This window comes from Pollicipes pollicipes, unplaced genomic scaffold (genome assembly GCF_011947565.3).
Source record: "Pollicipes pollicipes isolate AB1234 unplaced genomic scaffold, Ppol_2.1 Scaffold_7261;HRSCAF=8764_pilon_pilon_pilon, whole genome shotgun sequence".
Classification (NCBI taxonomy): Eukaryota; Metazoa; Arthropoda; class Thecostraca; order Pollicipedomorpha; family Pollicipedidae; genus Pollicipes; species Pollicipes pollicipes.
This window is the reverse complement of record NW_023597054.1, coordinates 13876596-13897868: the sequence shown is the minus strand read 5'-3', so window position 1 is coordinate 13897868 and position 21273 is coordinate 13876596. Positions and strand designations below refer to the sequence as shown.

The 21273-nt window shown below is 59.6% G+C and overlaps 1 protein-coding gene across 1 annotated transcript; it reads right to left on the bottom strand.

The window, feature by feature from the left end:
• Positions 1 to 1679: 1679 nt before the first annotated feature.
• Positions 1680 to 20365, bottom strand: LOC119111069 (serine/threonine-protein kinase 10). Its single transcript, XM_037234895.1, has 24 exons — positions 20231 to 20365; positions 16566 to 16751; positions 16119 to 16283; positions 15496 to 15694; positions 14842 to 15020; positions 14101 to 14271; positions 12958 to 13059; positions 10653 to 10766; positions 9933 to 10361; positions 9407 to 9485; positions 8932 to 9110; positions 8271 to 8334; positions 7710 to 7837; positions 7207 to 7338; positions 6579 to 6842; positions 6072 to 6251; positions 5332 to 5469; positions 4706 to 4831; positions 4228 to 4341; positions 3586 to 3842; positions 3058 to 3170; positions 2497 to 2600; positions 2087 to 2146; positions 1680 to 1706 (listed from the first exon to the last, which is right to left on the bottom strand). The coding sequence occupies exons 2-24, from the start codon at positions 16725 to 16727 to the stop codon at positions 1680 to 1682; spliced, it is 3486 nt and encodes a 1161-aa protein (XP_037090790.1). The 5' UTR covers positions 16728 to 16751; positions 20231 to 20365.
• Positions 20366 to 21273: the final 908 nt, after the last annotated feature.

Below are 21273 nucleotides of genomic sequence, written 5' to 3'. Positions count from 1 at the left end.
GATGACTCGGAGCGCTTGGCGCGCCATCTGCGCATGCGCCGGATGACTAAAGATCGCCTGGCAAAGAAGTAGGCTCTAAATGGCTGCTGCAGTCGAAACCCAAATGCTAATGATTAATGCTTACGCTGGGGGCTAACCACTGTGATGAGTAGTTTTCCTCTTGCATACGCGGGCGGTGCAACACGACACCATTGCAAGTGTCAAAAGTGGGTGTCAAAATCGCAAGTTGCATGGTTTTGTTCTCATTCGAGATCAGGTGGAGAAATGCTAAAATGATATGCCAGGTTATATTCCAGTGGATGGATGTGGATAGATACATACCAGTGGGCACATGCATTCCCAGTGTGTGGACCATCCGTGAAGCAGATCCCACCTCCCCGAGTTATGTGGAAGCCGTCACTGAAGCCCGGCCGGTGGACGGCTGGTCGGTGGGTCAAACTGAGGCGCACTGAGGGCTCGCGCCACACGTGCAGCGTTTGTGCAAATAATCGGTAGCGGTCAATGGGCAGATGGCCTGGGCCAGTCTGACACGGAGTGGTCCCACCTGCCACGTTGAAATTATTTTGTACTGTTTGCCTATAAGACCGAAACAAACTACGTTTTTTCGCGTTACACTGGCAGTGGGAACACTTGAAAAAGGCTACGCATACTTAGGACTGATCTCTGCCAAGCTTTCGATCAATGCAGAATGACCTGCAGGGACATTGGATGTAGTTTATAGTCCGAAGGTGGTCTGGTAGATGCCCTCGACGAAACCTTTAGGCCAGGGTCCGATGAACGCTTGTCATGGCAAATTTGAGGAATATGTACCGAGACATGCCACACCCCAGCATTATCCCATGGGAAAGCGTTGACCTGCGGGTGACCTGGCCGTGGTCAGTCTGGCTGCAACCGCGGCCGCCCGCTCTCCGCTGCCCGCACACACGCTGCGCAGATCGGTACCGTTTATTATGAACCGGGCGTGGCGGCCGACAGACGGGCAGACGGCGCCGCCGCCGCCGCACCGGGCGCGGCCGGCCGGGCCGTCTCGGCGGAATGTCACCGGGCGGTCGGAGCCCATCACAGACGCGCGGACCGGCGCCAGCCCGCTCACACCCTCCACTAACCCGTAGATTCCCCTGGTTAGAGCAGCTGAAGCTAGTCGCACGTGGGTCGTGTACACGGGTGAAGCGATTAAATACGCGCGTCGCCGTTGGGCCTGCTCAGGGGAGGCTTCCGACAGCCCGTCATCACACGCGGAATACTGCACGCGGCGGCGCCAGCTCCGGCGCAACGGCCGCGCCGCCGTCCGCACTTTGGTCGTCCCGCTCGGGGCGGCGCCGCCCGGCGGGCCGCGCTGGGTCCCAAGCTAACACGCGCGTCAAGTGGTCAAACACCGGCCCGCGGCCCGCCTCCTGGAGGCTCGGGCGCAGGGCCGGCACCCAAGGCATTGCATAGATAAAGCCACACTTTGAATCACCGTACAGATCGGCTGCAGTAAAACGCGCTCCCACTGTGGGCAGCGACGAGAGAACACAGGCGCGGGGAGTCACAAGATAAAACGTCACTGCGATCGATATTGTCAAGCTCTGGTCAACCGAAGCGCGTCCACCATCGCGCGGAAGACGCGCCGACGAAGGGGGGCGAGGCTCGCCAGCACACCGGTGTGAGAAGACTCCGCTGTGTCGCCGCGGCGGCGCTCAGTCAAGGCAGCGCCGTCGCCGTCCCTGCTAGCGGTCCAGGTCGCCAGTATCACCGGAGGACGGACTACTGCCGTCGGCGGAGGAGGAACATCACCGGATGCCCGCGGCACCCTCGTCCGTCGTGATGTCTCCTGACCGGCCGTCGCAAAACCCCTTAAACGACCGTCGTGGCACCCTAGCCGGCCGTCCCCGGGACCCTGACCGGGTGTCACACCGATGGCGACCCTGATCCGCCGTCACCGGGGCCCCAACCGGCCGGCACGGGCCCCTGACCGGCCGTGACCGTGACCGTGACCGTGGCCGGCGGCGGCCGCGCGTCACTGTGACCGGTAGCTGGAGGTGCTGACGCGGCCCAGGCTGGCGCGGCCGTCGCTGAGCGGCGCCGTGTAGCCGCCGGCGCCCACCGGGCCCGTGTAGAACTGCTCCTGCTCCTCCAGCTCCACCGCGAAGTCGTCCTCCAGTTTCTGGCGGCGGGCGCGCGCGCACGCTCAGCGGGCGCCCGGTCCGGCTCCGGGCAGCGGTCACCAGGCGAGAGCCGACAGTATTCGGCCCGGCCAGCGGCACGGACAGGCGGCGCTCATGGACAAGCTCGCTCAGCCTTCCGTGTCAAAACACAAGTTGTAGCATAGCAATCCATTCAACGGCCTAGGTTTGTGAGGGAGAAGTATGCGTCAAGGCTCGGTCTGAAGGACAGGTCAGCTGTACGTCGCGTCTCCTCGCACGCATCTCTGGCCGCTCGACAAGCCGGCCTGATCAACCGAGCCGCACACCGGGAGAGCCCGGCCAGGCTGCCGACCCAAACGGTCATGCTCACCTGCTTGCGGGGCTTCAGCGAGTGTTTCCACTCCTTGAGCTCCGTCTGGTACGTCTCCTCCAGCGATTTGAGCTTGATCGACTCGTGCTCCATCAGCATGCGACCTGCGCGTGCCAACCAAGACGCCGTCATTGCGGCGGCCCCCAACGCAATGACGGCGTCTTTTGGTCCGCCGCAAGAGCGGCGGACCAAAACGACATGGCCGGTGAATTGGCACATAACGTGGCTGGCAACATCCCTCGTATCCATCGCCAGTGTTCAAGGAACGCTCAAGTCGACATGCTGCGACTCTCAGGTGTGACAATATCCGGTGGCGTCGCCATACGGCTCAGCTGTGTCGACTGGCCCCGGGTCGCAAGGTCCCAAACCCATCGGCCACGCGCGAGGAAAGACCGGAGGATCGATGCGGTCAAACTGCACCACACTCCACAACTGCCGTCATTTAAGCATTAACCCCACGCGGATTCAGGGACGGACCAATTTCAAAACGGGGTCCGTCCGCTTATCGGGAGGCTCATGCGCTTCTGTAGGCCGACACCCCAAGCTCGCCCAACCACTCACGTTTCTCGTTGTGCAGCTGCTCCAGCTCCTTGATGGTGGCATCGCCCTTGGCCCGCAGCTCCTCGAGCTTGCGCTTGTGCTTCAGGTCGAACCGCTGCTCCTCCGCCTTGTACCTGCGTCACACCAGCCGACGGTCACCAACAGTGGCCGCGGGTACACTCCTCTGACTGGCCGCCCCGCTCTGTGCACTCAGAAAGAGAGGCTCAGGCCACACACAGAGCGAGCCGACTACGGCCGGCGGGAAGACGCGTAGCGACGGCCGCTTCAGTCGAGGCCAGAGCATGACACCGAAGTGGAAACTATCGGTGGCGCGCAGCACGTTGTCGGACTAGCAACGTCACAATGACCCTCCGGGATGTTAACCATTGCCAGACTCACAAGCCAGTCCTAGCCGGCGCCGCAAACCGCGTCAGCGTCCCACAGCCCCCACCGCGCACTGTGAGAACCCCACTACCCGCACGGGACCAGCCGGCACTGCCCACACGGCGCCGCCAGCCGGCTGTCGAGCGCCGCGGCGGCACCACGCACCGTTTCCGCTCCTGCTCCAGGAACTTCTTGAGCCGGTCCCGCTCGTCGCCGTCCGCCTCCGAGAGGCTGGCGCGGTGCGGCAGCGTGTTGCTGATGCGCATGCTCTCGCGGAACATGAGCTCGCGCGCCTTGCGCTCGGCGCGGATGCGCTTGGGCAGCGCGCGCCGTTCCACCTGCTGCTGGCGCGCCAGCTCGTCCGTGCGCCGCGTGTTCATGCGCCGTACGTGCTCCAGCTCCTTGTCGTGGCGCAGCAGCATCTGGCGGAGCAGGACTGAGTCGGTCCCGGGGAGAGCCGCTCAGAAGGGCGGCGAGTCATCCGACGGAGGCGCGGGAGTCGCTGATAAAGATAGCGGATAGTAATAACCCAGGAGAGTGGCCAGACTGGCACAGTCAACCACGTCGAGCACAGTCGGCATGACTGTGAATCGCGTCACCAGACGCCAGCTGCCAGCCACATCAAGCAATACAGCCATCAGCGGAACCGACAGAACACTGCCGTCTGGACCTCGTCTGGACCGGCACCGGCGCGTACCGGCGCCGGCAGCAGCGACGGTACGCGTCCCGCCGCGTCCCGGCCGCAGGGCGGGTCGAGCACAGGGCGGGGCCGACAGGACGCCTGTCGGGCAAGCCGCGCTCGCTGACCTGGTGTCGCTGCAGGAAGAACACCTCCTTGACCTGGTGTTTGCTCATCTGGTGCTTCTCGTGGATCTGACGCTCCTCCAGCTCCCAGACGGCCGACTCTTTGGCGCGCAGCAACTGTGGATATACCGGAGTCAATACGCGAGCCAGCTGAGCTGGTGCGTTCTCACGGCATGTGTCTCCCAAGCACCACTCGAAACTTGGACCTAGCTTCAGGATCTGATTTGAGGCATATTTGATTCGGATTCGACAAAAAGCACATGGACATATGTCCATGGCAAGTGAGCCAGAGCATATGACACTTAACACCAAACAACTCAAACCCGTTGGCCAACAACCACTGCGGCGCGCTTAGAATGCATTAACGTAGACGTGGTTCTGGCCATCAGCCCACTACCCAGCACGCCATCCCTGGCCCAGCACTTGATCCGCCGTGCCCCAGAGCTCAGCACCAAGTCCCTGGTCGTCGCCGACGCCCGACCTGCTGCTTCTGCTGCAGGAACTGCTTCTCCATGAGAGCGATCTTCTCGCGGTGCTGCTCGGCCAGCCGCTGCAGCGACGACTCGTGCGACTCGTTCAGACGCTCGATAAACGCCCGCTCCTTCTCCTGCCGACCACGTGGGCACCGGTCAGCGGCGGCCTCTGGCGCTGACCCGGCGCGGTCACGGACACTGGCGCTGGCGGACGGGCCTCACCACCGTCCGCCCTGTGTCCCAGCGCGGCCAGCGGACGGTGCGCCCCGGCGCCAGCGGAGCATCCCCTTCCCCCTCCCCCTCCCCGCGGTCGTGATAGGCCACCGTTCCCCCGAAACAGACTGGCGATCTGTCGAGCTTCGACTGCCAGGTCTACCAGGTACTTTGTGAAGCACGACAGACGCGATCACGACCTATTCAAAATACCACCGTCCTGCAATACACTGGGACACATACGCACCACCGCATCACAACTGCACAATCGCGCTGTAACCGACGCCAATAACGTTACAATGTACTGATGTGCCCTACTGACCGGCGACGTCAAGCGACGACGCCCGGTCCGGACCTTCTGCGTCCGATCCGAGCACGCGTCAGTGGTACGGCCAGCGCCGGCGGATGCCGCATTGCGTACCTGGTGTTCGCTGTCCAGCTTGTCCTTGCGGACTTTGTGGGCCTCCTTCCTGCGGTCGCGCGGCAGCATGTCCGTCTCCTGCTTCAGCAGACGCAGCTCCTGCTTCAGCGAGTCGCGGAACGTCTTCAGCTCCCGCTCCTGAGATGAGGGCGGGAGATAGTCAGTTCGGTCCACCCGTCTGCGCCGCAAACTTTCCCACAGGGCCCATCCGGTCGCCTGCACTGATGTTGATAATCGAAGCTGTACTGAAGTCAACAGTCAGGGAATCGTGGGCAGCTGAATGCTGTTTCACCTGTTGTTTTGGCAATCACCTCCTCACCTGCGTCCGGGGAGTCGGTACGGATATTCACCCACAAGATGTTTAAAACGTCTCGCGAAGCCCTTACGGAGACGGTGGATGGGAAAATCAACGACAAAGGTATCTCTGCCAATATACAGCCCACAAGTTGGACTCAATATTGGCAAAGATGTCAGATTTATCAATCGACATTAGTCATCAACACAGCAATGCCTTCTGGCGTTACATCTGACACATAAATCCAAGAAAATAACTCGCCGCTTTACCAGCTACTCCCCATCTCACTGGTCGGAAAAACTGGCCAGTGAGCTGAACCGAAAATGTTCTTTCACATCACATTTTCATTGTCCGCCTTGTTTATGCGGTCGGCAGTCGTCATGCCCGCTCTCCACCCCGTCCACGCTGCCCGTATGTCTGCCCCGGCAGTGACGCCGCCGCTGACCTGCTCGGCGCGGATCTTCTTGCTCGCCGAGCGCAGGTCGTTATCCTGCTGCAGCTCGGCCCGCTCCACCTGCGTCTTCTGCTGCCGCTGCAGGCTGTCCAGGTCGCTGTCGTACTGGCGCACCAGCTGCGCCATCTCAGACTCGAACTTGCGCTGCTGGTTGTCGCGGCCCAGCTGCGACTGTGGCGGCGCGCGCCCGACACAGTCAGCGTGCGGACGTGGAGCGGTCCAATCACAGGACGGCGTTCACTACGGACGGTCCGCCGTCCGATCCGGACACGTCCGCGCGCCCGACATAGTCAGCGTGCGGACGTGGGGCGGTCCAATCACAGGACGGCGTTCACTTCGGAAGGTCCGACGTCCGATCCGGAAAGCCCAACGCGGCAATCGCACATAGCACCGACCAGGTTACCAGATCACACCGGCCATGATGAATGGAAATGAACATTGTCCAATGCCGCATGCATTGCCTCCTGAAATTTGCATTTCCCAGTTCCCATGACGCACCTTGGCGTTGAGCTCGCGGAACTGCTTCTGCTCCTGTTTTTGCAGCATCTTGAGGTCGCGCAGCTCCTGCTTCCTGAACACATGCTCGTCGACGAACGCCGACTCGTCGTCGCCGTAGAACACCTTGTGCGTGGTGGTGGTGACGACGACGCCGTCGATCTCGAACCGCCGCGTCCGCTTGCGCGTCTTCTTGCGCAGGTGCGAGATGGCCTGCTCCTCCTTGGTGCGGCTCATGGTGGACGAGCGCGACACGCTGGACGAGTCCTGGCGGCGGCCGGGCGCGGTGTCAGACCTCACGCGCGCCTGCCACCATGACGGCGCGATGAGTCGCGTTTGAGCTACTGACGCCGTTATGGTCGAGCCGGGTGACGGCTTGGGATTTTCGCGAAACGCATTCGGCGAGCACGGAGTCTCCGGGTCTGCGGTTAGTTGTGTGTAAATATAACGGTTGCACCCAATGGCCCACATACACCTCGTGTTCCCGAAATAAGTGCATAAACGGCAACAATGGAGCACTTGCAGCAACGCATTCCTCACGCATCCCGAAACTGCCCGGGCGAAGATAGCACGCCAGTAGGGCAGCGGTGGCAACCCCGCCAGGGGGAAGGCGAAGGCCGACCGGTGTTACCTGGGAGGACAGCGGCGGTCGCTTCTTCCTCAGCACTACGTCTTCATCCTCGTCGTCGTCCTGCTGGCGGCGGGGCGCGGGCACCGCGGACGGCGGCGGCATGTTCTCCTTCTGACTGCCGGCCGAGTCGGCCTCGGGCAGGCCGTCGCTGTCGGCGCTGCTCGCCCGCGAGCCCGGCTGGCGGCGGAGATCCCACACTCAGGGGACACAGGCGGGCCCGAGGGTCAGGGGTCAGGGGTGGGGTCAGGAGACACAGGCGGGCCCGGGGCAAGGGGTCAGGGGTGGGGTCAGGGGAGCCACGGGACCCGGTCCGATACGGCAGCTTCCGTAAAGCACGCGTCGTGATCGGCAAATGCCGCATGACCAGGGAGGGCCAGGGAAACTGACTCGGTTAGAAAATCCGATACATGGATTCCGTGTGATGAGACTAACCCAAGCCTCTCTCCCTCCGCCTCCCCCGCCACCCACACGAGCCGACGGCGCAGCTGGCCGGGCCTACTGACCCGGGCGGTGGAGTTGAGCTCGGGCGAGAACACGCTGCCGTCGTCCTCGTCCTCGTCCAGCTGGTCCACGTCGGACGAGCCCACCGTCGTGCCCTCCACCAGCATGGAGGTGAGCGTGGCCTCGGAGCCTGGCGGCGCCGGGCACACGCACTGTCACCGGGACGGGGGGCCGACGCCAGCCCGGCACGCGCGCCACGGACAGCGGGTGGGGCGAAGGACGCTACATTCAGCGGCATTCGAAGAAAGTCGTAGAGAAATAAAATGGTGCAATGACGACACCATGAAAGTGGCTTGCAAATCTGTCAGATGATCAGGCACAGGAAACAGTAGTTTAACATTGAGCAGGCGTAAAATTCATGCGCAGTAAGATAAGTTAAAGACAACATAAGATATAATTCAAGCACCTATCCCTTCCCGGGTCCAGCAGCCACCATGTGACAAGCCTGAACAAGTTCAGGTGGTGATATCCGGGCACTTATCGCCGCGGGTCTGTTGGCCAGTGACGAGCAGACCCGGTCAACCTGCCGCGGGCCAGGCGAGCGACACGCCACCTTAACCCACCTGCCGCCTTCTCCTCCTCGGGCTCCACTTGTATGACCGACACGTGCGGCTCAGCCGGCTCCGGCTCGGGCGCGTGCTCGGGCTCGGGCTCGGACCGCGGCGTGCCGGCAGTCTCCTCCAGCGTCAGCTCGAACCGGCTGCCGGGGTCGGAGTCCGGCGGGCCGCCATGTACGATGCTGCTCCCGGCGATCACCACCTCGCTGTCGTCGAGCCGCTGGCCGGGCGGCCGCGGCGCCGCGCCGTTCGTCAGCCGCGATTCGGCGCCGTCGGCCGCCGCCGGCGCGTCTACGGAGTCGGCCGTCGAGCTGGCTGCGGAGCTGGCGGGCGAGGCACGCCCCGGCAGCGCGGTGTCGGCCTCGGCACGCGTGACGCCGGCGCCCGTGTCGTCCACCGCACGGGCGATGTCGGCGCCCGCGCCGCCGTCCTCAGAGGGGGCGACGACCGCGGCCGAGCCGTCCTCCGCGTGGGCGGCGCTGGCCTCCGCGCCCTCTGCGTTGGCGGCGCTGGTCTCCGGACCGTCCTCCGCGTGAGTGACCGCCGGCTCCGAGCCGTCCACAGTCGCCCGGTCCGCCGGCAGGCTGACGGGTTCGCCGTCGGCCGGCGCCTCGTCGTCAGCGAGCGAGAGCAGCGCCTCGTCCAGCGACTGGTCGACGGCGCCGGCGGCCGAGCCGTCGTCCGAGTCGTCGTCGCCCTCAGCGCGCCGGTCCTCCTCCTGGAGCCGCAGTACCTCGCCAATCAGGGAGTCCATGATCTGGTGCGCGCTCAGTTCAGCTTCGCTTTCGGCCTCCGTGCCGGGCGGGGTGGCGCCGCCCTCCGGCGAGCGGCTGCCGTCGCTCCAGTCTGCAGACACCGCCGGAAGGTCAGTGAAACAGACCACAGGACAGCAGGGGGGCGGATTACTCCTCTCCTTCCCACACATACCCACACACATAGCGACAAAGCAGCTCCAATGTTGACAGCCCATGACAAAGACAACGGCACCAAGGACAGGATCGAACGCCCATCTCCACACTCCACTGTTAACCAGCTGAACGCCATCCATTGGCAAAGGGAACGGAGCACATGCACGCGTCTTCCCGGTGCGTCCGGTACCCGGCACCTCGCCTGCCGGCCCGACGCCGTCATCCCACACTCACCGGTTCGGCCGGCGTCCACCACCTGGATGCGCGCCTCGCCGTCGACGCTCTGGATGAGCGTCGTCACTGTGCCACCCGCCTGGTCGTCGCCGGCCGACACGATGACGCGCGCCGCGCTCTGGTCGTGCGTCAGCTGCGGCGCGCCCGTCGCCGCCTCCCAGTCGCCAGCCGGGCCCAGCGCCACCGTCGGCGACTCGTCTGGAGACTTAGGTGGCGCCGGCGGCTCGTCCGTCTCCATCGGCTCCGGCGCCGCGTCACCGGCCGGCGGTAGCGGTGGCGGCGGGGGCGGCGGAGGTATCGCCGGGCCGGCGGGCCGGTCGTCCGCGTCCATGGCGACCGGCTGCTCCGTCCGGGCGGGCTCCGCATCGCCGCCGTCTGCCACTGGCCGCGGCTCGTCTGCCGCCAGTCCCACCGCGGCCGTCGCCGCTGTCGGTTCGGCGTCGGAGGCCGGCGCCGGCGCCGGGGCCGGCGGCGGACCGCTGTTCGCCGCCGCAGCTGGTGCCGCCGCGGCCGGCGGCGCAGTAGCCTGCTCGGCTGCCGACTCTGGTGCCGGTCTCTGGTCGGCCGGCCGCGCCGGCGTCGGCTTCTGTTCCTCGATCGCTGCCGGTGTCGGATCCACCGACGGCAGCGCCTCTGTCGGAGTCGCACTGGGCTCAGTTACCGCAGACTGAGCGGCAGCAGGCTGGGCGTCTGCGGGCTGACCGGCAGCAGGCTGACCGGCTGCAGGCTGACCGGCTGCAGGCTGATCGACTACAGGTTGTGAGGTCGCCGGCACAGGCGCAGGCTTAGTTTGGGCCGGGTCCGGTTGGACCTTGGCGGACGGAGCGGGCGCGGTGGCCGGCTCGGCCGGGACTGAGGGCGCCACTGCACTGGCGACCGGCGGTGGCGGCGCTGGTAGCTTCTTCTTCTCGGAGGACTTGGTCGGCTCAGCAGGCGCTGGCGGTTTCGGCGCAGGCTGCCGACAAATCATGCAGGGTGATCACGGGCTGCGAGCGATGATAGCACACAACAGAGAATAAACAGCTACACGCTGAACAACACAACCCAGGCGATCACACATTCTGAAGCTGTGCCCTGTGAAGAAGTACAAAAGGAGAATGGATTTATTGGAAAGCCGAAGGGGAAAATAACTCACTCGGTTGAGTCTAACGGACAGATCGCTGTGCCCCACGAATTCGAAACTGATCTAACAGACACACAAATCGTGCTTCAAGCTGCAAACGTCGCCCGAGCCGCCTGCACGCACCTTTTTCTTGGGTGAGGCGGGCGGCTCGGCGGTGGTTTTGGGTTCGGCCTCCTCGTCGGCCTCGTCGGTGGGCGGCAGGCCCGAGTCCAGGCTCAGCCGGGAGGCGCGAGTGTCCTGTCGGCCGAGGTCAGAGGTCAGCATCGTTCCCATCCGGCTCGGCTCGGTGCCGGGCTCGCGACAGAGAACAGGCGGGCGGCCACAGAGACACGAGCAGGGCGAGCGGCCCTTCCACGTCCGATGGAGAAAACAGTGACTTACCATACACGGCACCTGAGGCGTGAGTACTGAATTATTTAAACCGCATGTTGTCTCACCACTTTCCCGCACGTGCCAATGCTTACGTCACCGGCGGCACTACACCTGGAGGAAGCCAGGGCTCGATATCCTAGCTCGGCCCCCGCCTCCGGCACCTGGACCCACCATGCGCGTGCAGTGCATGACCGTGATATTACACGGTGCAACGTGCAGCCTGTGTGCCAGCGGCGCTTAGTTCCAGCTGATATATGCCCTCTCACTGTCCCCGTGACCACTCAGCCATCTCATGACACCCCCAGCCGTGAGAACCCAGCCACTCAACATCTGCACGCCAGGGTCCTATCGGGGAACGCGGCGGGCCACCCTCGACCGCTGCCGGGCGAGCGACACCAGGGGGCGGGGCGGCGCGGCGGCGGCGCCCAGCGTGCGGCGGGCGCCGCGCTCCACCCACCTGCGGCGCCGCCTACCTTCCGGGCGCGAGCTCCGGGCGGCGCTCGCCGCCTCCTGGCCTGGGCAGCGTGAAACACAGGGGCGCGGCGCGCTCACACGGCGGCACGGCGGTACGGAGGCACGGGTCGGCCCCGGTTGGGAGGCGACGGGTGAAGCGTGCGGCACGGACATGGACGCTGGACACACAGCCGAACAGCTCGCGTATGAACGAGCGCAGAAGACTGGCCGCACGAATCAGCTCGCGAGGAAACAGAACGCAGAAGACTGGCCGCACGAATCAGCTCGCGAGGAAACAGAACGCAGAAGACTGACCGCACGAACGAGCTCGGGGCGAAACAGAACGCGGAAGACTGACCGCACGAACGAGCTCGGGGGAAACAGAACGCAGAAGACTGACCGCACGAACAGGCTCGGGGGGAAACAGAACGCAGAAGACTGACCGCACGAACGGGCTCGGGGGGGAAACAGAACGCAGAAGACTGACCGCACGAACGAGCTCGGGGGAAACAGAACGCAGAAGACTGACCACAAGGGACACTCATCACTCACAACACCGTGAAATGGATAAACAGTGTATTATCACTCTCGAGTAATGTTTTTCCTTTCTAAAATGTATAAACAGTCATGCTCTGAGCCTGCGGTCAACACAAGCTTCACCGAATTGGGATTTAGATGGCTAAATGTTGTTTATCTATCTGGTCTGGGAATATGACATTGACTGAAGCCCAGGGCGTGTAGAACATCCACAACTTACCGCAGTCACAGCTTTGTCTTTGATTCGAATTACAATTTTGCTTTCTTTCCGGTCACCGTACCGGCTGTGCATCAGTTTAAAGAACGTTACCCTGCTGCCGTTCTAGGCCCATACATTACAAGGAGTAAAAAACGTGATCTCGATGGCCTTCATGTTCACTTCGCAACAACCGAAGATACGACGAAGACGACCGAGACATGAAACGAACATGGGTTCGGCAGAGCTTCTTTAAAAAAATGTAATCTCCCCTCTGACTCCTGAGAATCATACTGCATCCATGAAGTCGATCGACAGCAGGTCTGGGTTCCGTAACACAATATTTACTGCAAGCTCAGCATATCAGTGCCGCTTACTTTGAAAGCTCAAAAGCCACAGCTGCAAGTGGGCTCAAGTGGGCAAATCACAAGTGGCTCCAAAGGCTTGAGTGGCTTCATCATTGAAAAGGCCAGCAACGAACCACATGAAACCAGCCGCCGTTACCGCATGGTCCGTATCAAACTGCAAGCGCTCCGTTTCATGACGCACTTTTCACCACTTTCACCACCACTTTCACCACGCACTTTTCACCGACGATCCAAGTTTGCACGGAGGGGGGGGGGGCTGTCCTGTGCGCGGGGCCGGCGGCGGGCTCGGGTCCCGGCGCGGGAGGCCGAGCTGACGTCGGGACTGACCTCGCCGGGGAGGGGGCTGCCCTGTGCGCGGTGGCGGGCTCGGGTCCCGGCGCGGGAGGCCGAGCTGACGTCGGGACTGACCTCGCTGGGGGGGGGGGGGGGGGAGGGGGGTCTCCTGTGCGCGGTGGCGGGCTCGGGTCCCGGCGCGGGAGGTCGAGCTGACGTCGGGACTGACCTCGTCCGCGGCGTCCTCGATGCCCTCCACCACGTCGGCCTTGTACTCGAGCAGAAGCTCCCGGATCGGCTTGTTGTCCAGGGTGCGGTTGATGAACGCCATCTGTTGGCGACACGCGGGGCCATGTCGCCGTCAGCTGCGGCGAGCACGGCTCGCGAAGGAACGCCGACGCCGAAACCACTTCGGTGAGCATCTTCTCAAAAGGCGAACACCGCCAGACGCATCGTCAACAGTGGCGACACTCATCCTCGGGAACGTTACCACATGAAGCGACACTTGAAATCCTCTTACAGTCGCGAGCATGACACGACGGACCACTTTGTGTTATCCTAAGAAGCGGCAGCTAGCACTTTGTTCAGTGCATGCTTCCGGGCGGCATTTGACAGCCGACAACTGAGACCACAAACATCTCTTGACAGATGTATACGAGATGGCAATATCTGCGAGTGCGACAGATTGATTGTTAGTTTAGACCCACGACCGTGGCAGAAAAACCATGTCGTGCTGATGAATACGGCTAACAAGAACCCTCGCTCTGGACCACTCAAACAACCACTTGAGTGGAGTGCAGATACCGAACCACCTTGACACGTATCTACAACCAGGGATGTACGCGACGATTTGCAAAGCCCGCGATTCTCATACGGCTTCCCCGCCTGTGCGCGATCTCTTTAGCTTGGATTGTGTGCCGCCCGCCAGGCCTTCTGTGATTCTTAAGCCAATAGAACGGACCGGCAGCATTGTGCTAATCGAAGGTTGGCTCGCGGCCGAAAGCCTGACGGGCGGTTGGCCTCGCCAGCTGTGCCGACCGCCCCCCCCCCCCCCCCCCCCCCCATTCCCCCGGCATCCGGCGGCGGGACAGGCGCCACCGCACAGCCACCTGAGACGCCGCCGCACGGCCACCTGAGACGGGAGACATCGCACTCCGGCTGCGGGGGCGATCGGTAACATTGGTCCGCTGTCTATCGACCCACTCAGCGGCGGCTGCGAGCGTCCCATCCATCGGCCCGCCCAGCCGCGATAGTGCGAGGCAGCGGCTCGTCCGGCGGCAACAGCGCGCGACACCGCCCCGGCCCGGCAGCAGCAGGGCTCCTGCGGTCCCCATCGCGGCGGCGCGGCACCCGGCCGCCGACCACGCCCCACCTGCAGCAGGTCGACGGCCTCGGGCCGCTTGCTGGCGTCCTTCTTAAGGCAGGCGCGGATAAAGGCGTTGAACTCCTTGCTCCATTGGCTGGGCCGGTCCAGTGTGGGCGGGTCGTACTTCTGTATCCGCAGCATGGCGCGCACCGGGTTCAGCTCGTTGTAGGGCGGCTCCTGCGGACGCGCGGTAGCGTCACATCCAGTCCCGCACACGAAAACACGGCGGCGCCGGTCACCCGCTGGTGCAGGGCTGCCCGAGAGTGGTCGTGTCGGCACGGGGATAGGGACGTGCTCGAAGTGCGTGTCACTTATGAACCAGGCTCTGATCTCGTCACGATCAGGAGCAACGCGCGGCATCAATCGACCGTCTGCGCTTCCGTATTCAATGTTCAGCGTATGGGACGCAGAAGTGGGTGCAGCCCCGACAATACCCAGCGACCCTCAAGGATACCGTACGCATCAAGACCTGCCATCATATCCAATACTGAGCTTACAGACAGCAAAGGTACATGAGGACCCCCAAGGAAGAGTGGCCATAGAACTTATCTCCCCAGCACCCCTTCCGCCCTCATCATCACCATGCCATAACACAGCCGCTACGTCACCATCGCGTCAAACGGAGCATGCCAAACACTCTTTACTGCACTAAGACACCTCTCGGCAAATGTTCCGCCGCTAACCCAGGCAGCTGGCGCCTCACCACCAGCTGCCTGACGCGGCGGCTGTGGGCACCACTCTCCGTACCTTCTGCGCGAACTCGATCATGGTGATGCCCAGTGACCAGATGTCGGCCATCTTGTCGTACGGGTCGCTGAGCGAGGTCTCGCAGATGATCACCTCGGGCGCCATCCAAAACGGCGTGCCGATGAACGTCGTATGCTTCTGCAGCGTGTGCTTGTTCTTGGCCGACACGCCGAAGTCGGCTGCGGGAGACGGACGGCGTCAGCGTCCGGCGACGCGGCGGGCGGCGCCGGCGACGCGACGCTCCCGGACGCGACACGCGTCGAGGTCACGGGGAAGGCACAATCGTTCCTTCCTGTACATAGCGGTAATACGATCAAAACGCAGCAGATTTGTTCAGTCGGTCAAGGTCGACGCAGCCACTACTCTCACACAGCTGATGAAAAAAACCGCGTGCACGGCGCCTCCGCCCAGAAAAGACACCCGCAGTTCGCAAACATGCGTCGGCGATAAACTTGGGGGGGGGGGGGGGGTCTCCGGCCGTGCGGAGCCTGGGCCAGCGCGAGCGAGCGGCGCTGGGGGGGGGGGAGGGTCCCCGGCCGTGCGGAGCCGGGCCAGCGCGAGCGAGCGGCGCTGGGGGGGGGGGGGGGGGGGGAGGGTCCCCGGCCGTGCGGAGCCCAGGCCAGCGCGAGCGGCGCGGGCGAGCGGGGCACTGACTCAGCTTGACGCCACCGTCCATGGTGAGCAGCACGTTGCCAGCCTTGATGTCGCGGTGGACGACTTTGTTGTTGTGCAGGTACTCGAGGCCCTCGACCATGCCGCGGGTGATGTAGGCGATCTGCGGCTCCTTCAGGCCTCGGTCCAGCTCCACCATGATCGAGTCCACCGCGCCGCCGTCGCAGAACTCCAGCAGCATCTGCCGCGGGCGTCGACACCGGTGAGCTCTCTGACACACAATAGCCCCGAGCCGCATAAGAGCCGAAGGACAAAGAAGAGCAGATGAGTCCATTACAACGTCATCTCGGTTTGAGTCGCGTGTAACGATGACCTGGTGCCGCGACGCCTCCACCTCCGGCTGGCAGCATCTACCGTATGATAAGATGATACATGCTGGAGGACGGAACACACGACACGTTTAAACAAAGACAAGCAAAATTAGACGACTATCGCAGCAGTGGTAGCTCCTTGATGCTCAGTCCGCAATGACTGTGCTACGAATGGGTATAAATAATGCAAAAAAATTCACGCGATTCACAGGTCGCGAGCCACAGACTAGCTACTGTCAGGGCCAAGCTACATCTGTTACACGTCTCCACCAGCGGCATATCGGTGCTGCATACCCAGAGCTGCTTCCTCTGCAAGTAGGCGTCCAGCAGCTTGACCACATGCTTGTGCTGCATCTCGGTGAGGATGTCGATCTCGACCATGAAGCCCTCCAGTTCGTCGTCCTCGTTCATCTCGCACACCTTGGCCGCGGCCACCAGCGCCGTGTCCTTGTGCACCGCCTGTTGAGGGAGGAGCGCCGGCTCAGAGCAGTTACCTCCTGTCACGTGTGCCAGCCAGCCACTCAGGCAGCCACTAGTCAGCCAGTCAGATGAGCAGTGGCTGTAATACCTGTCCAGCGTCGCAGGAAGTCCGCCACGTTTGGGGCACAAGCTTTTTATGGCATGATAAAAATCAAGACTGCAAGATCTCAAAATCATGAGATCACACAAAAGAGCACGTATCATTTTGCTCAGACGAGAATGACGCTGGTACCAAAGCGGGCTGCGCTAGCTAAGACTGACCTTGTAAACCTTGCCGAAGGCGCCATCGCCCAGCTCTCCCTGCAGGTCCCACACTTCCTCGGGGTTGATGCCGACTTTCACATTGTTCAACACGCGCCTCTTCTTGGAGGCGTTCTCACCGCCTCCAGTGAAGAGGCTCTTCAAATTCTTAAGAAAAGACATCTTGGCGTTCTGTTACACCATGGTCTGTAGAAGAGGAAGGCTTGCAATGAGACACCATACACACGCACACAGTCTGATAAAAGCGCAGTTCTCCCGGCGCTCTCGGGGGCCCTTATTCTTACCATTCATGCAATGAGAAGCATTAGTGGCAAGTGACACTGCCATAGGTGATACCATAGGTGTGCAGCTATGACGGGGTTCGCGATATGGCATTGGCACATTGCTTCGTGGAATGGAACAGTTAAAAATGGACAAAATGCAAGCTGTTCAAAACATCGACTCCAGTAGAACCGAAGCAGCAAATTTCCACGGCAAGACACACTATGTCATGGCCTCCGTTGACGCCCAGACCGTTTCGCCGTCTGCCCTGTGGTTGGCCTTCCGAGCCGGCCTCACCGAGCAGTGCGACCGCATACGGCGGGCGCCGGCCGCGCCGCCTCGTATTCCGACGCACACTCCCGGGCCGGCCGGGACCGCGGTGCCCTCCGTGTCGCGCCTGACACGGCGCACCTGCCGGCGCCGCTATCTGGACGGCCGCACGCGAGCGTCACCGTGCAGCAGCACGGTCCCCTAATCGCGGCGGCGCACACAGCACACGGCCGGAGTCGCGAGTCCCGACGACCATGGCCATGGTAAACAGACGCCGGCGACGGTCAACAGCGGCCACGGCCGTCGCCGGGTGGCGATGCGGTCCGGCTATCAGAACCGGCGTCAACCGGCGCCGGCAGCGCAACAGCTGCCCGCTGACGGGCTCCGTGCTATTGCCGCACCAGGCGTGCTTGCTCTTTTTCTGTGTCCCAAGGTCACCCGAACGGACAGTCGGGCTCGAGCATCGTTCATGCAAATGCAACCTCAGCAATCATCAACCTCATACAGCTTCCGTCGCCATCCACAGATCGGCGGAGATTGTTCAGTCACCAATAGACGCCATTGTGCCACTGGCTGAGCAGCTGCCCTGTTGCACATAATGTTCCAGACCCCACAATCTGCAGACTGGCACCAGGATAGCTGTCACCTCTACAGATCATCACAATAACCTGCAGGCATTGCCAATGGATGGAAGATGGACTGAAGACCTGTTCTTGGCCGCAGGTCATGCTGGAATTGAGCCTGGAGTCAATCAGAGCCTGCAAGAATTCATTCATTTGGAACTTAAAGAGTCAGAGCCAAAGTTACATCCTCCACATCATTAACGTTGTTGAACCAAATAGAATGCAACAAGACATCTTTGTCAACTAACAGTCTATCTGTGCACCAGAAGAAATCAATGTACTGTCATACATACCTGTCTCTTTATTGAAAGAGCTGCCCTGTGTAGGGTGCTATAACTCCCATACCACAGGGTAGGTCCAAAAATTCTGTCACAGGAATCAACAGTGTGGGAATCAGACATGGGATCCAGCCATACCTACTTGAGTCAGAATTAGTGCCATCCTGGCTGGAATCAGAGTCAGAAGAAACCCCACATAATGCAAATCAGAGCCAGAATTGATTCCACTGAGGAAGAATCAAGCAAAGCCCAATGGACAGATCCCCTTATTTGTCCAACAAGCGCTATCTCCCTGTATAGACACATCATCATCCTAGCACCAATGTTGTTTGTTTTATGAAACAGATTACAATTTAGGCACAAATGTCTTATAAAGGGTGGAATATCAATGAAATGTCACAGGATAAACCTTACTATGGGTTAAAAGTGAATTCTGTTGAGTTCTTTTGGGCCTGAGCAAAAAATCAGGAGAACATCTTTAGAGCACCAAGTGTTTTGTCACATGTTTAAGCTGGAGACAAGATGTTTTGTGATACAATAATATTTACTGCATCATTTATTCACTCTGCTGCAATTTGTACATTGGGTACCTTACACAGCTTTAACATAAGTTTTACATTGTGACAGCACATGCCCATTCAAGCAGCACTTTTACTTATATGTGTCTAATGGTTGCAAGTTGATTGGCTTTTGTATTCCAGGTAATTTGTTTGGTCACCTCAGTTAGTCTTCATGGAGACTCTCTGATTTAGAACAACTGGATTTGAATTTTGCAGCAAGTGACTTCCTTAGCAGCATTTCTATAAGGATTTGGATATGCTAATGACCTGAGCACTTACATCTGAACTGATCATCTCATAACTTTATGGATAAATAATTTGGCAATCTTTTGGCCACACTATGATTTCTAGCATTGTTATCCTTCTAAAGGAATCACAACTTAGGAGTCAAGGTGACTTAACAGCTTGAAGAAACCAATTTAATAGAAATGTGCAGCCCATAACAATTTTAGAAAAAGGGTGGCTGGCTGCTGCCACATCTGTCATGCTGCATTCTCCAGTCATGTTCACAACATGAGCAGCTGACATTTTCATGTCCTAGCAACTACCAGTCCCAATGTCACTCTCCTTATAAAAACAGAGGTCACTGGTCTATTGTTTTGATTCATCACTTCTATTCACTTGGTTTAAACAGCTAGGGAAGGCTTGTCTACCTTAATACTTATTTCTACCTAATAAGGAATGCTCACTCATGCATGCATGCATGCATGGGTATCTCTGTAGTTTAATGAAATAATCCAAAAACAAATTTGCAAATAAAGATTTCCCTTCTATTTCACTTCAATGCTTGCTATAGTTGTAGCTGAAGCAAGCATTACAAAGACTGTGGATGAGCCTTCAGACTGTATGCCTGCCATCACCTGACTGCACAAACAGCCAACATTACTCATTTGGCCAACCATTTCACAAGTGGGTAGTGAGTAGGTATTATTAGACTGGGTTGGCATCATTAGACTCCACCTCTCCCCATGGTAGTATGTGTTTACAGTCATTCAATTTCAAGCCAACCAGATGCTCAAAAGGCCCATGCATGCATAACATCCAGAGTCTGGGCTGTCAATGAGAGCCTAACATGAGCAGCATGAATAAGCCAAGTAGCCTTCATCCAGATCCTGAACAAGCATCCCAATGACCCAATGATCAGTAATCCTGGCAAAGCAAGGTAGTGATATTTTATCAACCATTTTAGCAGCACAACCTTAAGGCACATTTTCTAGTAAAAGTTTCCTGGAACATCATCCTGACAACACCATTTGTAGCCATTGTCCTGGTTTTAACTTATAAATACTGAGCAACCAAATGTTGACAGGCGTTTCACAGATTATAAGTGCAATGAATACCAAATTTAGGGAGCTTTGCAATGCATGGATAGTTTCATACCATGCTTCATGGCAAAATAGACAATCAGAGCATATAGTATAGGCATGAACTGCATGAAAGGTCTCAGCAGGCATTCCCAAGCTTAAATAATGTGGTCATATACATAAGAGATTCATTTCGATTAAAGCGGAATCAATAAGGCTACAGCGTGCTTGAGGGAACAATTTTTGCAGCATCCATGTCCCATGTAAGCATACACTTCAGCCTGTTCCTCATCCAGTATCCCCCAATTCTTCCGGTGCAAGCACCCCATCCAGCAATTTATCGTTACTACCGATACCGCGACCACATACCTCTATATCCAGCTGGAAACACCGTAGCTACCGTAGCGGTCAATCACAGGCTTTCCCTAACACAACGGACATTCGTCACCAACCACATCCAGCAACGCCCGAACACGCCTCGTACACGGAAGCCGCTGCTTTCCGGTCGGCATTACGCAGGAGACCGCACTATTAGTTAAATAATCTACCACTAGATGACACACGCACGCACGCACCCAAGATGTAAGCTTTGATGTGAACAGGAAATATCGTAAGGTGCTTGAATTCGTGTCCGTGATCTAAGACAAAACATTGCCTCAAGCTGTCTTTCTTTTGTACCGTTAAATTGTTTTCTTTTCAACTTGGTATTCACTCTCAATAAAATTCAAGCCATTTTTTCTCGGAGCTTGATGCAGCTAAATTGAAAGCAGTTGTAGCACCGGGTATCAGCCGAAGACGTCCAGGCTGGTCACGATGCCCGGCTTCCTTACATACACTCATTCAAACATTGTTTTGGAGATCCTGAGGAGGGCACGGGGCCATGGCCCCTTGGGCCCTGAATGGGCCCATTCGCTCCGAGGGGGTCCCATAGCCGGCCGAACAGGTGCAGTTCTTCTAAACACAAAACGCATCACAACTAGATATCTCTGGACTTAAAGGCGGTCAAGAACAGCTGTAAGGGAAAGTGAAGGGCTCATGAGAAGTAAAAAAAAATTGCTCAATGATTGGAAAACTTATTAACTGGAAATTCTAAGTCTTATTACAGTGTCTAGGGGCCCCAGGCTGTTTCCGGGGGACCTATATATCCAATTGCAGGATCATTTCGATCGTTAGGGAGCATTCCACGTTGCCCTTCATTTCTTTGCATTTGCTCAGAGGGCCCTGCGCTGTTGTCGGGGCCCTTCCTGCTAGCGTGCCGGGGCACTCTTGCCAATCCCAGGCCCTTCCACGGATTCTCTCCATTCGCCAGAAAGGCTCTGTGGGCTATAGCCGGAGTCCCATACCATAACTTGCCGGGTATTCTCGGCTGCTCGGGGGCCCTTTACGTGGGTCGCGGTTAACCTGCCGACACA